Source organism: Chroicocephalus ridibundus, chromosome 3 (assembly GCF_963924245.1).
Source record: "Chroicocephalus ridibundus chromosome 3, bChrRid1.1, whole genome shotgun sequence".
In the NCBI taxonomy this organism is placed as follows: Eukaryota; Metazoa; Chordata; class Aves; order Charadriiformes; family Laridae; genus Chroicocephalus; species Chroicocephalus ridibundus.
In genome coordinates, this window is record NC_086286.1 from 68377511 (window position 1) to 68391289 (window position 13779).

The 13779-nt window shown below is 38.3% G+C and overlaps 1 protein-coding gene across 8 annotated transcripts in view; it reads right to left on the minus strand.

Moving 5' to 3' along the window:
- AKAP7 (A-kinase anchoring protein 7) overlaps positions 1-13505 on the minus strand; it is a 90177-nt gene extending 76672 nt beyond the window's left edge. For 3 of the 8 annotated variants that reach the window (XR_010070345.1, XR_010070344.1, XM_063329591.1), the window contains exons 1-4: positions 13255-13503; positions 10077-10220; positions 8177-8322; positions 3205-3341 (exon numbers count right to left, since the gene is read on the minus strand). Coding sequence is in view for 6 of the 8 variants with exons in the window: in XM_063329591.1 (XP_063185661.1) it covers positions 3205-3341; positions 8177-8322; positions 10077-10220; positions 13255-13429 (602 nt within the window). In the remaining 2 variants the exon portion in view is untranslated. Of the gene's footprint in view, positions 1-3204; positions 3342-8176; positions 8323-10076; positions 10221-11047; positions 11126-12531; positions 12787-13010; positions 13148-13254 lie in introns of those variants that run through there. The other 5 variants (XM_063329594.1, XM_063329593.1, XM_063329596.1 and 2 more) reach the window with 5 other exon arrangements.
- Between the last annotated feature and the right edge of the window lie 274 nt (positions 13506-13779).

Here is a 13779-nt window from a genome sequence, read left to right on the forward strand (position 1 = left end):
ATCAATCACTTTATAATATCTAACAATTGCTTTGTAAGAGTAATGCACAAGGATAAACATTTCCAGTGAAGTCAATAGCAACAAACACAACAGTGGTATTTTCTTGTTATTCCATACCAAATAGTATTTACGGTGCTGAACAGTAGTTACACTCCCTGCAACTAACCCACAGCGATAACAAAAAAGTTCACAAGCATTTTGCTCCAAAGTGGAGAAAGGAAATTAAAAAAAAAAAAAAAGGAATTAAGCAGCATATTCTAAGTGAATACAAACTAAGATTACAGAAGCAGTGACTGTTTTTTTCTATATTGTTGTAATGTAACTATAGCGCTTAAAATTGATATAGTTTCTTTTTAGAAATTTCTGAATTGCCAATTTTGATTACTTCTTAGAAAAAGCAAAAAAAGCCAAACTGAATCCTTTCAGCTCTCATATTTATAATGAAAAGGTTAGATTCACAGAGTCTTTCACAAATAACAAGCAAGAAGAGCTTGACAACATAGTCTGGTAATGAAGGCATTTAATGTGAAGGCAGGCATCCTGATTTCTAGTCTCTGATCCCATGACTATGCATACAGTTCGCATGGGCTAGAACTCCTTTGCTTGAAAGGAGTGCTCTCATGACTCTTTCTTGCTTTCTTTCTTTCTGGTTTTTAAAATCTTTCTTTCTGGTTTTTAAAATCTTACATTCATGATTTCATGTAATCCTACAAAAAGAGATGTAAAGTGTGTTCATGAAGGGTAGACAACAGCCAATGAGTTAGGCAACTCACACAGGAACTGCAGGTCTCGATTCTTTTAGAAAGAGTGGCCTACATGACACACAGGTTCTTTTGCCAGCCTGGATCTTCATTTTTTTCTATTAACTTGGTATCAAAAATTGGTGAAGCAAAGAAAGGTAGGAAAATTCAACTTTTTACTCTTCAAGTTCTCCCAAAAGATTAAACAGAAAACATCAGTTATAAAAAATAAAATAAAATAAAAAGAATACCATATAGTAGAAAATGCAATCATGCAATCTAGAATACCTGAGGATAGCTGAGCTAGATACCTGTACAAGGCATCTGGCCAGGGAAGGAGTGAATCCCTGGGGAAGCTCTGCTGACTAGAGTACAGCTCCTGGGTGCCTGGACTGTGGAGTTCTGCTGGGAGAGGCAGAGAAGAACTCCGTAAGTAAGTGTTTGGGTGACAGTCAGACAATGAGAGCTGAAAACGAGCCCAAGGAGTAGCAGAAGATACTGAACTTGGGAATATTTGTTTTGATATACAGTGTAGGACTCTAAAATATTAATGAGGAGGCATACTTGCCTTTGAGATACCCTCTCACATTCCCTTTTTTAAGAAGTTCTACTTCAAACCCTTTAAAAAAAAAATATTGCACACACAGTCAGTGGTTGTTCTCACTGACTTTCAGGTGCTACCACAGTTTGCTCATCAACCAGAGCAGCGGGAAGCTGGTGTGCCAACTCCAGGAGACAAAAGGCACATAGAGCAGATCTAGTATCCTTTGCTTTCCTTTCTATTCTCTGTTCCTGGCTATCTGTTTCTTGCCCTTTAGATCAGGCCATTGGAGATGAGGATGCTGGCAGACACATCCTCACAGGAGAGGTAAGAGTGTTGAGGCCTCAAGGATATAGCATTCAAGGACACAAATACAGAAAACAAGCAGGGCAATTGATTTAGATATACTGATATCACATAATTTTTAAGTGTGTTAAATGTTTTTAGCCAAAATACTTCTACTTATTAGACTTGATTACCAAATGGTTCCTACATTTTATCTTGGATTCTCACTTTCTTATGATCAATCTGCACTTTAACAGCCAAACCTTCTGGGGAAAAGAATTATTCAACACACACTTATTAGACATATTATTTTGTAACTGTACTACCATAACCAAAGCAATGTCTCACTGCACTTATTCATTATTTGATCTAGATAATTCACGGACCGCATGCCCACTAACACTACAGAGAAAACCAGTAAGTTATATATATGACGCAGGGCTGCTGAAAGAACTCATTTGGGGGAGGTGAAGCTGTAAGGCTTCTCTTTCACAAATTTATAAGGATCTGATGATTTTTGATTCATTAGCAATTCACTACAAAATTCACACATAAGCAATGGAGGGTTCCCAGATGTTCATATAATGCCAGTAGGTCATTTATCAGCATTTTACATAATACTCTGTTACAGTTACCAAAGTGTTTGCAATCTCAATTCCGCAATTATAATGCGCAAATATAGAAACATCACATATGCAGGCCATTGGGCACCACATCTAAATAGAAACTGTTGAGAAAATCTGTGTAAAGCAGGACTATAAAACACAATGTATGTTTTCATTTCAAGTCAAAATTACAGTTAGACACACAAATTATTATTTTGAGCATTCATAAATTGCAGTTGTATCGACAGACTTAAAAGTCTGAACATCTTCGTATTAACCACTGAACTTGTATATTAAAGTAGGCTTGTCAGATAGCAGTACAGCATGTGATAAACAGTAAAAAACATGCATGATCTGCATTTTTATAAAGCAAGTAGTTGCATCTAACACATGACGTCATTGTATAATACATACACCTTTCCACAACTTTTCTACCTTTTATATGATAAAAAAAAAAAAATAAATCAGCTACATCACTGAAGCAACATAAAAATTACACTTTTGATAATGCCTAATAGCCACCTCTCTTTTAGTGTACTTACATTTTGTGTATAATCAATTCATTTAGGGACATAAAAACCCCCAAACTACAAGCGCATGAGGCATTAGCTTGGAGCTAAGGTTTATTTCACTAAAGCCTTTCAGTGACAATTACTAATTCAGCTTATAACATTTGCTAAGCTACGAAATTCTGAAAATTCCCCTGTTAATCTGTTTAGTGTCCCTTATATCAAAACATTGTTTTAAAACAATTACTTTATCAAACATGAGATTTGTGCATGCAAGTTCAGCACGCAGTATGAAAAATGCAAGGGAAAAAAAGCATACTTTATTCAGAGCTCATGACATACCGTAAGTTATGAAAATGTCTAACATTAAGATTAGCATTTTAAGAACAACATGAATTAAAGGTTCAGTGAGTCTAGTAATTTAGGGCTGACAAAAAATAAGCATCAGTTACCCCTTCCAGTCTTTGTATTAACTCCTTCAGCAAAAATACTTGCATGTACTTAATTTAATACCAAATACCTACAAGCTAATTTCTTCTTCATTGGATAAATGCATCACTAACATGGTGACATGGAATGAGCCAGAGCGAACCATTGCTTTGGAAAGCCTTTGATCCTTTTGTATTATTGCATTTTGGACAGCCTGAATACTGCTGGTAATCTGTGAAGAAAGACAGACACAGAAACAACAGTTAGCCATTACAATTACTGTATCCCATCATGCAAGCGAACAAGAACGCACACAAACTGAAATCAAGCGTTTATGTAAAAACCATTCTAGCAGAAGAAAGTTTTATCCTCTGACAAAGCTGTGCTAATTGACCCGAGTAAACTCAAAGTGGGTACAAACGGAGTGATTAATAAATCACGGGACACTCCCTATCACATCTTAATAGGAGTTTGCTTCCATAACTATGAAATATTCCTGGACCGTGTTACGATCATCCAGTTTTACACTTCTTCAAGGACTTTCTCTGCCCACTTTGCTAAACTTGTGTGTTGCTATGCGCAGAGAGCATCTGTAAAAACAAAGAGATCTTTGCAGGATCAGGCACACACAAAACAGGAATATTCAGTAAATCATTTGCAGGGATACCTGATTTACAATTCCGATTATACTGTCCAATAGACAGTATATACTCTCTTCAAACTTATTTTAATGACTTCCCATATATATATACATTTCTAACTTCATCAGTCTTTTTCTTTAAAATTATTTGAATTACATTTTCTTCACTGAAAATTATTCGTATGGTTATACATAATTTATAAATTGTATTCAAAATTTTAACTGTGCTTGCCATTATGATAGTAGTATTGTAGTGATTTATAAAAAAAACAACCAAACAAAAAAAAAAAACAAACCTGCAACAATGCTTGAATATGTTAGTCGAAATTAAATCAAATCCAATAACCTCGACCATCTGACAAAATGAGTTATTTCCTAAAGCATGGTAAGCAAAGATATTACAGACTAATCAGCTTTGGTGTATTAAGTCTAAAAGAAGCATGTAGAAGGCTTCAATCTGATTTTTTTTAATTTTTTTTTTTTTTTAAGTTGAAACTCAGTGCTGAATGCTTCACAGATATTCTGTACATATTCACTTTTATAGCATAACCACAAGTAGCTCTTAGGTTAAAAAAAAAAAAAAAAAAAGCCTTGGTATATTTTGGTAGCTCTGTCAATTGTAAGGAACACACACATTTCCTGAAAAAACATAATCTAATGGGAGTGGTCAGTATTTTCCTGACCAAATTTCTCAAGATGCGTTTTGCCATGCAGGAGTTTTACCTAATGTGCCATAGATATCTAATAGTGCCATATACATAAAACCAAATTATAACTGAAAGGAACCAACTCTAGGGAGAGTGGGGAGGAGGAAGGAAGGTAAAAGCCACTTGCCAGAAAAAGGTGATATGGCATCTACAAAACCACAAGTGTCTTAAGTAGTGTAAGACATATGAAGAAAACTTCACCAAGATTTTGATCATAAATATGTTGTAATAAGATCATCTTCCTTCATATGTCAGAACTGATCTTATCCTGGATAAATAACACTTTTATTGTCTCAGATGTAGGAGAAATTTAACCAACATTTAAGCAAAAAACTGGTAAGCATAATCATCCCCGATAATTACAATGTATTGACTGCATAATTATTTAAATCTATAAACTAAAGCAAATGCAGTTATCCCTGTAAAGAAAAAGAAAAAAAAACCAAACAAAAAGCAAACAACACAAAAACCCCCAAACTTCAAAAATGAAATCACCTATCATATGAATTACAATTTTATTCCATTTTCAACTATTGCTTCTAAATTTAATTTTCATCTGAGAGCTGGCAAAAAAAAAGTATAAAAATTTTAAAAAGTAAGCGTACAAGCCCTTCAGAATATAGAAGAAAGGTGTGGAACTGTGTTATCCGTCTTAGCTCTGAAAAAGATCAATGTTATTGAGCATTCAGATTACCAGTCAATATCCCCACATCCCCTTACCCATATGATTTCCTTCAGTAGTACTTCCGAGTCCCTTCCTGCTCATTGCCTAAACTACCTCCAGCTCCCTGATATAGTTCAGTCCTGGCTTGGGCGAGAAGCCACACATGCTGTGTCTGATGTTCAGGGGCAAACTGGCTAACAAACAGGCAGATATTCATTCGCCAGCTGCCAGGTCTAGAAGAATAGGTAATTGCCGCACTCACACTACAGTCTTCAACAAAAGCATGTTCTTTCAAGGCTCTCTCTTTTACACAAGCACCAATTCCACAAAAAATTGTAAGAAATTAGTACCTCCAAGATGTCAATTTTTTTATCCAAATTTGAACAACAGGTTGAAAACGCATAGCAGGTTCAAAACCCACAAAACCCCAATGGGGTTATAACAAGACAAACAGATAGGCAGGCTCACACCTGTATAAACTCCATTAGGAAACCAAGCAAAAAACTAATGAATAACATACCTTTGGAACCGGACTAATTCCAAAGATAGCCAGTTAGCAGTTCCAGAAACAAACTATTGCTGAACCCACCTGGAAAGTATGAAACAAGCTGCCTTTTTGATAAAGGCAAATAAAAGAAGACTGAGCACATTCTCTATCTCTGGCTAAAGTGACAACATTCTACCCAATCTACACTATTTGGAAAGAAGAAAAGAAGTCTTCAACTACATTTCTGTGAATTTCAAGAATCTATTTTTAATATGTTTTCCCAGAAGTTATGCAATCAAAACATAACACAAAAGCTCTAGCATAGCTGTGCCATCACAATCCATAATATAACTTCCGATTTGTTCTGTTTTGTTCAATAAATCTAAGGTGCAATTACCAGTTGAGTGTGCTGAATTTTATTTAAGCAAACCAGGACTCTTCCTACATCTCTGTATAACTAGTTATGACCCACTGCATAAATAAAAACTTTAAATAGATATTTAAACTGCTATTTACATTACTTTAAAAGTTTTATGCTGTATTTCAACTGCTATCATGCTATTTCTTTTAACTTGAGATTCCCTAACTTAACTAAAAGTAACGTCTGAAGGCAGATCATACTCAACAATTCCCCACTCAGATTATTTTAAAAAGCGCTCCAAAATAAGGCCTCAAAAACTAATTTCAAGGTCCACTCTCCCATTACTTAGAATATGTTATTCTGAAGAGTAATAAAATAACTTAGTTTTGCATATTACAAGGATACTACTAGTAAGTGAATATGAAGACTATAAGCTTTAAAGATTTAACAGATTAATTATAAGACTGGAGGACCTTGAAAGGCTAACCTACCAAGTGATAACACGTCAGATGAAACAAACAAAATTACCAGAAAAGGATACAGTGATAATCATCCATTTAACTATTTTTGCACAAGTAATAATGCAAAGTTCAATATAAATTCAAAATTAATGGAACACCACACTTACTTCTGAACATTCAAAACATAACTGAAATGAAAACAAAGAAACTGTTTAATTTCCAACAGGAACAGTTCATTAAACACTCCAGAAATATCCCTTGTTATAAAATGGTTCTCTGTGTAAAATATGAATAAAGCATACTAATGTCTAAAACACTTCACTGGAATAAACTCAGATCCTCAAAAAAAAAAAAAAAGAAAAGAAAGGTCTCTCATTACTAACTGAAATACTTCCAGTAATTACCAGATTCCCTCTGGCTATCAAGAAACCAGGTGTCTTAACTCTAAATTTTGGCTAAAGTTGCCTATACAAATTCCAACGTGTATTTTCTACTTTCAGAACAACTCTACATCTAAGGCAAGTATAAACAAAACTTTCTAGCAAAGTCCTGGAATTCCCAAATGCTGAGATTTAATATAGCTGTTCTTTAGCTCTGCATGTAAGACTAAATACATGACATATAAAAAAGCACACATAGTTAAGACCTTTCCACTCAACTAGCCATGCAACACAGTAACAATTGTAAGCAGGAATTCTCAATTATCAGATTATATAACCCTTACATTATTCTTCCACTTGTTAAATCATGGAACAGACAGGAAGAAAAGATATTTCAGAGTAAGATGGCACAAAAAATCTCACACAATATTCGTGTCAGGCTATCCTGGCTCTTATAAAGCCAGCCTCTACAATCTCTTCTTCACATAGTATGTTTTGAGAATCAAAGACTTCACTGTAATTTTCAAACCTACTATGATTTATTTTCATTTCAGATTCTCTTAATCCTTGACTTCCTCAGAGAACAGATAGTAGAGATGTAGGATGAGTTAAAATTCATGTGAGAGAGCTCCTGATATTAAAAAATAAACCAAAATTTAGAAATGGTGGTAAACTGGTTTAACTTTTTAAACATAATGCACCTACTTTCCTTGTTTGCAGACACGAAAGGTGTACCAGAGACGTGCCGCAGCATGTAAGAAATCATTCCCATTCACTAAATGAGACAACACATGCTAACTACAAGAAAATACATTTGCTTAAAGAGCTCTCTGCACTTCTTGAATCCATTTGAACAACATCTCACTAAAAAAGTGTTTCTTGAATTTTAAATAAGATGATCGATTTTACTTGCAAAATTTAAACTACAAATTGCCTAGTGAAAACAGCAACAGACACAAATTTAAATTCCTATCTATAAGGAGAGCTAAAAATATTGCTAGGGATTTTGTCATTACATTAAATATGAATGTCTCTCTTAGTTATTTTCAGTGAATGACAAAAAAAGCAATACTGGACCAGTACAAAGGGGAAATTTAAGCCAGTTTATGTCAAAATAATGTGAAATCCATAAGATTGACAAATGGAATAAAAAGATAAATATTTTTCCTCTAGTCTTTTCCAAATCAGAAATTTTATTCACAAAAATGTCTCATAAATTGAAGTTACTCTCTGAATAAGCTGCTAATGTTCCTTTAAAAATACCTGAAAAAAATTATTTTGCTCAAGATCCAACACCGTTCTTATGAACACATACAGCTGTTGAAGTGATTGTGGTAATACTAAATTAGTATAATAAAGAATATCACCTTTGGATTAGTAATTGGAAGAGAAATGAAATAATTCGGCTGATACTGTTTTTTCTTTGTCTTCTTTCTCTCACCGCCTTCTTCAATTTCTTTTCCAGTAGTCCTCTTTCTTTTCTTTTTTATATTTATTTCAGAGGTTGCACACACTGAAAAGAAAAAAAAAAAAATACATTCAGCATACAGACAAATCAAAACAAAGATACTGGTGGAAAAGGACCTGGGGGTGTTGGTCAACAGTTGGCTAAATACACGCCAGCACTGTGCCCAGGTGACCAAGAGGGCCAACAGCATCCTGGCCTGTATTAGAACTACTGTGGTGAGTAGGACTAGGGAAGTGATCGTCCCCCTGTACTCGGCACTGGTGAGGCCCCACCTCGAGTACTGTGTCCAGTTTTGGCCCCCGCACTAGAAAAAAGACATTGAGGTGCTGGAGCAGGTCCAGAGAAGGGCAACGAAGCTGGTGAAGGGTCTAGAGCACAAGTCTTATAAGTAGCGGCTGAGGGAGCTGGGGTTGTTCAGCCTGGAGAAAAGGAGGCTGAGGGGAGACCTTATCGCTCTCTACAACTACCTGAAAGGAGGCTGTAGCAAGGTGGGGGGCGGTCTCTTCTCCCAAGCAACAAGTGATAGGACAAGAGGAAATGGCCTCAGGTTGTGCTGAGGGAGGTTTAAACTGGATATTAGGAAAAATTTCTTCACTGCAAGGGTTGTCAAGCATTGGAACAGGCTGCCCAGGGAAGTGGTTGAGTGAGCATTCCTGGAGGTATGTAAAAGACGTGTAGATGTGGCACTTAGAGACACAGTTTAGTGGTGGACTTGGCAGTGCTAGGTTAATGATTGGACTTGATGATCTTAAAGGTCTTTTCCAACCTAAATGATTCTATACACTTAATATCATGCCAACAAGAGTTGGACTTCAGACAACTGACTGGAGCATGTCTCTCCAGTCATCTGATCTGCCCATGCTCTGAACTGTCTCATTGGGATCCTACTCCAACCTGAATTAATGTACTCACACAAGTGGAGAGCCATACTTGAACTAACAGCCTACACCTCTAAACAGGGCTTATAAGCTGCTAACATAGACATGCAGATTCCAAACTACTGTGTTTCATTTAGCCAACTCACACTGCAGTGTAATAGGCCTCCAAATTGTCTACATGTGAACACGGACATGACTTTAGAGCAAAAGCACCAATATTAAGTTTCAAAAATCCCATGCATGCTGCATTTTTAAATATAAAGCAAGATAATACACAGGATTATTAAAGGTTGTATTAGACTAGGACTGGCCAACCCACAGTTCAAGGATCAAACCCAGCCAAGAAGAAAATTAAATCCAAGCCAGATCTACTCTTTACCTCCTCCTTTCCCAAAGACCCCTTCCAACATAGGTAGCGAAAGAAAAGTGCATGTCCTCAATTCTTCCTTTGCACCATAAATTATTTTTTCACAGCTTATTTCCCCAAGACTTTGCAGATCCTCTTCCACCATGTGGCCTGATACATACCCATAAGCTGACCAGGCTGCAGACACCCGCTGTTCAATTAGAAGTGCACTTCTAGCCCCATGCTGGGAACACACATACTGGAAAATAGCTCATAAAAGCCACCACGTGAGAAGCTCATATACAGTAATGTGAATTGACATACAAGATGTCTTTATTCTGTGACTCATGGCTGCAATGGATCTAAAAATGGTACACTTTTAATATGCTCAAGTATTTGCAGAACTGAGCATCTATAAAAGAGCTTCTGGACTGGATCCTGTTCGCTGTGAGACTCTGTCCCATGTGCACAGCCTATGTGTACAGGCCAACAGGCAGAACCAAGACCTGAATGCGTGATGTGTCTATGCTTCTACACCACTTCTACTAACAAATTCATTTTCAATATATACTTACTAACAAATTCATCTTCAATATCTGTGTCAACAAACGGCATTTCTGCCATCAGAGATTCTACCGAATCAGCAGGACATGGATCTTTTCTCTGTTGCATCTTCTTCTCTTTAAAGATATTCTTTTGCTGTACATTTTCAAGTCCATCTGTAATACATTTAAAATAATACAATGGGTGTTAGTTTTTTATATAAACAGCTAAGAGACATTATACACAAGGAGTATACCAAGTATACATTTGTCTAATTATCAGCAAATGAATATTGACATATTACTCCCTTAAGAATGCTGCTCTTCTTCCTTGTCAACGTATTGGCAAAAATACTTTAACACTTTATGTGGAACAGCCAAAAAAGGGAGTTCAGCTCTCTGTATTTAATAACTTAAGGTGTTGTTCAGTTCTAAGTAAATGCAATCATGTGCAAAAAACAGGGATACTTAAAACCAACAACAAAAAAAATAAAGTCTTCTGCCATCATGTAAAGTTCACTTTAGATAACAGTAATAGCATATAAAATACAATGCAGACAAACATTGGCAAATGAATTCCGATGTAAACACACTGGAAATGAGGCACGAAGGAGCAGGAAGGGAATCCCACCATTCCAGATATAATAGTGTTCTCAGCTGACTACATCATTCAGGAATGAGATGATGATTCTACTCCTGCATCTCCCACACAGTATAGCATGTAATAGACAGCAATGATCTGTACTTCTGGTTCTAAAAGCTGATTTTTAGTGTTTAAGCTAAAGAAGGAATCAATATATATCAAAACTTATCTTGCATGTATAAAGAGATACATGAAGTTCTATCTCAAGAGTAATACCACAATGACAGAATAATCTCCAGTAACAACAACTTTTTAAAAATGTCTTTTTCCCCAAGAGTACTAACTAAGCATGAGTCATTTCCTTATGTCTGCTTCATGTTTCTGCATCAGTAAACTCTAATATTTGTGTATTAAGTTATACCTTAAAAATGAAAAGGTAAAATCTTCTCAAGCAGCAAAAACGTGCCCATAACCAGGCACATCCAGCAATATTCTTTTGGGACATCTCCACAATGGGATTACTGTAGTCGAAGAAGCCTTATGTCAGAATTGCAGTTTATCCCAGGACAGCTCATTACTACAGACAACGCGCTTTCAAAGCTCCTCTTGTGACCAGTGCAGATAGTCCAAATCTGGCCCAAAGGGAAAATCCGGCAGCAAAAGCGTGTATTATGTTCTTGTGGCATGCAAAGCTACACTACATGTATGAAGTCAATATTACAGACCCAATCTGGGTTATTAACAGCCTGTGGACTGTTCCTTGCATATATCAGTTTATGGTAGAGAAGAGAAGTAAAAGAATGACCTGATTAAATGCTAATTCACTGCCGTCTAAATTAGGCATAAATCACTCTGTGGTTGTGCACTGACACCTGACTTTATACCAGAAGCTATTAAAAAGAAACAAAGTATTTAGATTTGTTGCTTGTTTCCCCTGTAGACACTAAAGAACGAGGCACAACAAACAGATGTTTAAGCAATAATAAAATTATTACTTAATGTTAAAGTCAAGCTCACAGAAAACAGATTGTTGCTGGTGATCCAGAAGCATACAGGAAACAATAATCCTTCCTTAGAGAGATTTCAGAGCGAAGGACAAGACAGAAATAAGTCTATGAAAATTACAAACAAGTAGGTCGGTCTAGGGCAGCGAAGATACCAACAGAATTCAGAAATGCAGAATCATAACCAGCTGGGAGCAAAAGGGATTTGTGTAGCTGCAGAACAAGGACTCACATAAATCTGAGGGGTGGGTATTGCAGATTACACATTGAATTTGCTCTGTCTGCTCAAAAAGCAACATACTTGTGCCACTTTGAAAAATTCTATCTTCTCACAATAGCAGATGGGTATAGCAAAGGCACAGCTAGCGATTAACAACATCCCTTCTCAAATCAATTAGCTGAACTGAACAGGCACTGCTTCTAAATTCTACAGGCCATGCCTCAAGCAAAACATCTCCATCCCTCACCTTTTCTGAAATACTTATTAAAGAAATCAGCAACAAAATTCAAGAATTGTGTGCTAGTCACTAAAACAACTTGAAAACAAGATTTTTCAAAATTCTTGACATAATATTGGTAATCTGAGACCTAAGTAACAAAACCAACTTCCATAGGAACTCCTTGACCATCAAACTGTTATAGGATAAACGATTTTTTCTTAATCGCATGCTGAATTATATTAGCCTGAATTTCATGTGTGAGCAGGTGCATACATTATTCCTGTATTTGTATAAGTGGCTGCTGATCTTCACCAGTATTCAAGTCATCTGTTCCAGCAGAAGAAAAATAATCATGATACACCTAGCTCATGAAAAATACATATTTAATTGCATTCTCTTCACAGCCCTCTTCTCCCCATACTTATAGTTTCAGCTAGAATAATGTACTATTTGACACCTACACGTGAGAGATCGCAGTGAGATTAGGTCTCCAGGCGCTGTTCCCTGTTTAATAAGTTTATCTTCACATGTTTGTTTATATGTCTAATAACAAATTAATCCTTTGGAGACAACGTAACTGAAAGCTGATGTAGAAAGAGATGGTCTTACTCTCTAGGAATTTTGAACTGGCAGTAGTGTTTACATCATCACAGAACTGAAAAAGCTTAAAAAAAAAAAAAGAAAGAAAAAAACCCACACACCTACAAAAAAACCCCCCGAAAATCAAACAAAAAACCAACCAAACTTTGGACATAAAATGATAGGTTTGGTATTCAGCCAGGTCAGCTGCTTACACCAACTGCCAGCCTGTGGGGGACAGAGGCTGGGGGAAAATAAAAGCAGAATCCCTTTTAGCAGCAGCCCACGGTTCCTTTGACTCGTTCTCCCGCCCCACACCCCCTACGACCGCCACAACCCCCTCCTAGGCTGCGAAATCCACCTCTTTCCACTCGCCGGCCGAAAAAAACCTGCGCACAAGCCGCGGTTTCCACAGCTCGCCCTGCCCCAGCGCGGCCGTTTAACGCCTAACGGACACCGGCAGCGGAGGGCGCCCGGGCCTCGCCGGCGAGGCCCCGCGGCCGGTTCCCCCGTTGGCTGCGGGCGCCTGCGGCCGACGGGGGAACCGGCCGCGGGGCCTCGCCGGCCTTTGCCCTCTCCCCGCCACCGTCCCTCCGCCTCCTCACCGTCCTCCGGGGTCGCGCTGGCTCCCCGGCGGGGACTCCCTCCCGCCGCCGCCGCCGGCCGCAGCGCCATGAAGCGCGGGAGGGCGGGCGCCGTTCTCCGGGCGAAGGGGGTGCGGGCCGCCGCCGGCCGCGCCGAGCAGAGGGCGGGGAGAAGGCACCGCAGCAGCCGCTGCATGCCCGGTTAGGGCGAAAGGTGAAAGGACGGCGGGAGCCCGGGGGAAAACGGGGGCCGTGGGCCCGCCGGACTACAGCTCCCAGCGTGCTCCGCGCCGGGAATGGCGGGAGGCGGCCCCGAGTCGGGCACGTCCCCAGCCCTCAGCTTCTTATACCTGGCGCTCTGTCAGGGCGGTCTGTCCCCGTACATGGTGAAGGCACCATGTGTGTGTGCCGAAACGTGGGATCCGCGTTTGCACGCGTTGCTTTCGGTCAGGATTTTAATCAGAACTACTGTGGTGAGTAGGACTAGGGAAGTGATCGTCCCCCTGTACTCGGCACTGGTGAGGCCCCACCTCGAGTACTGTGTCC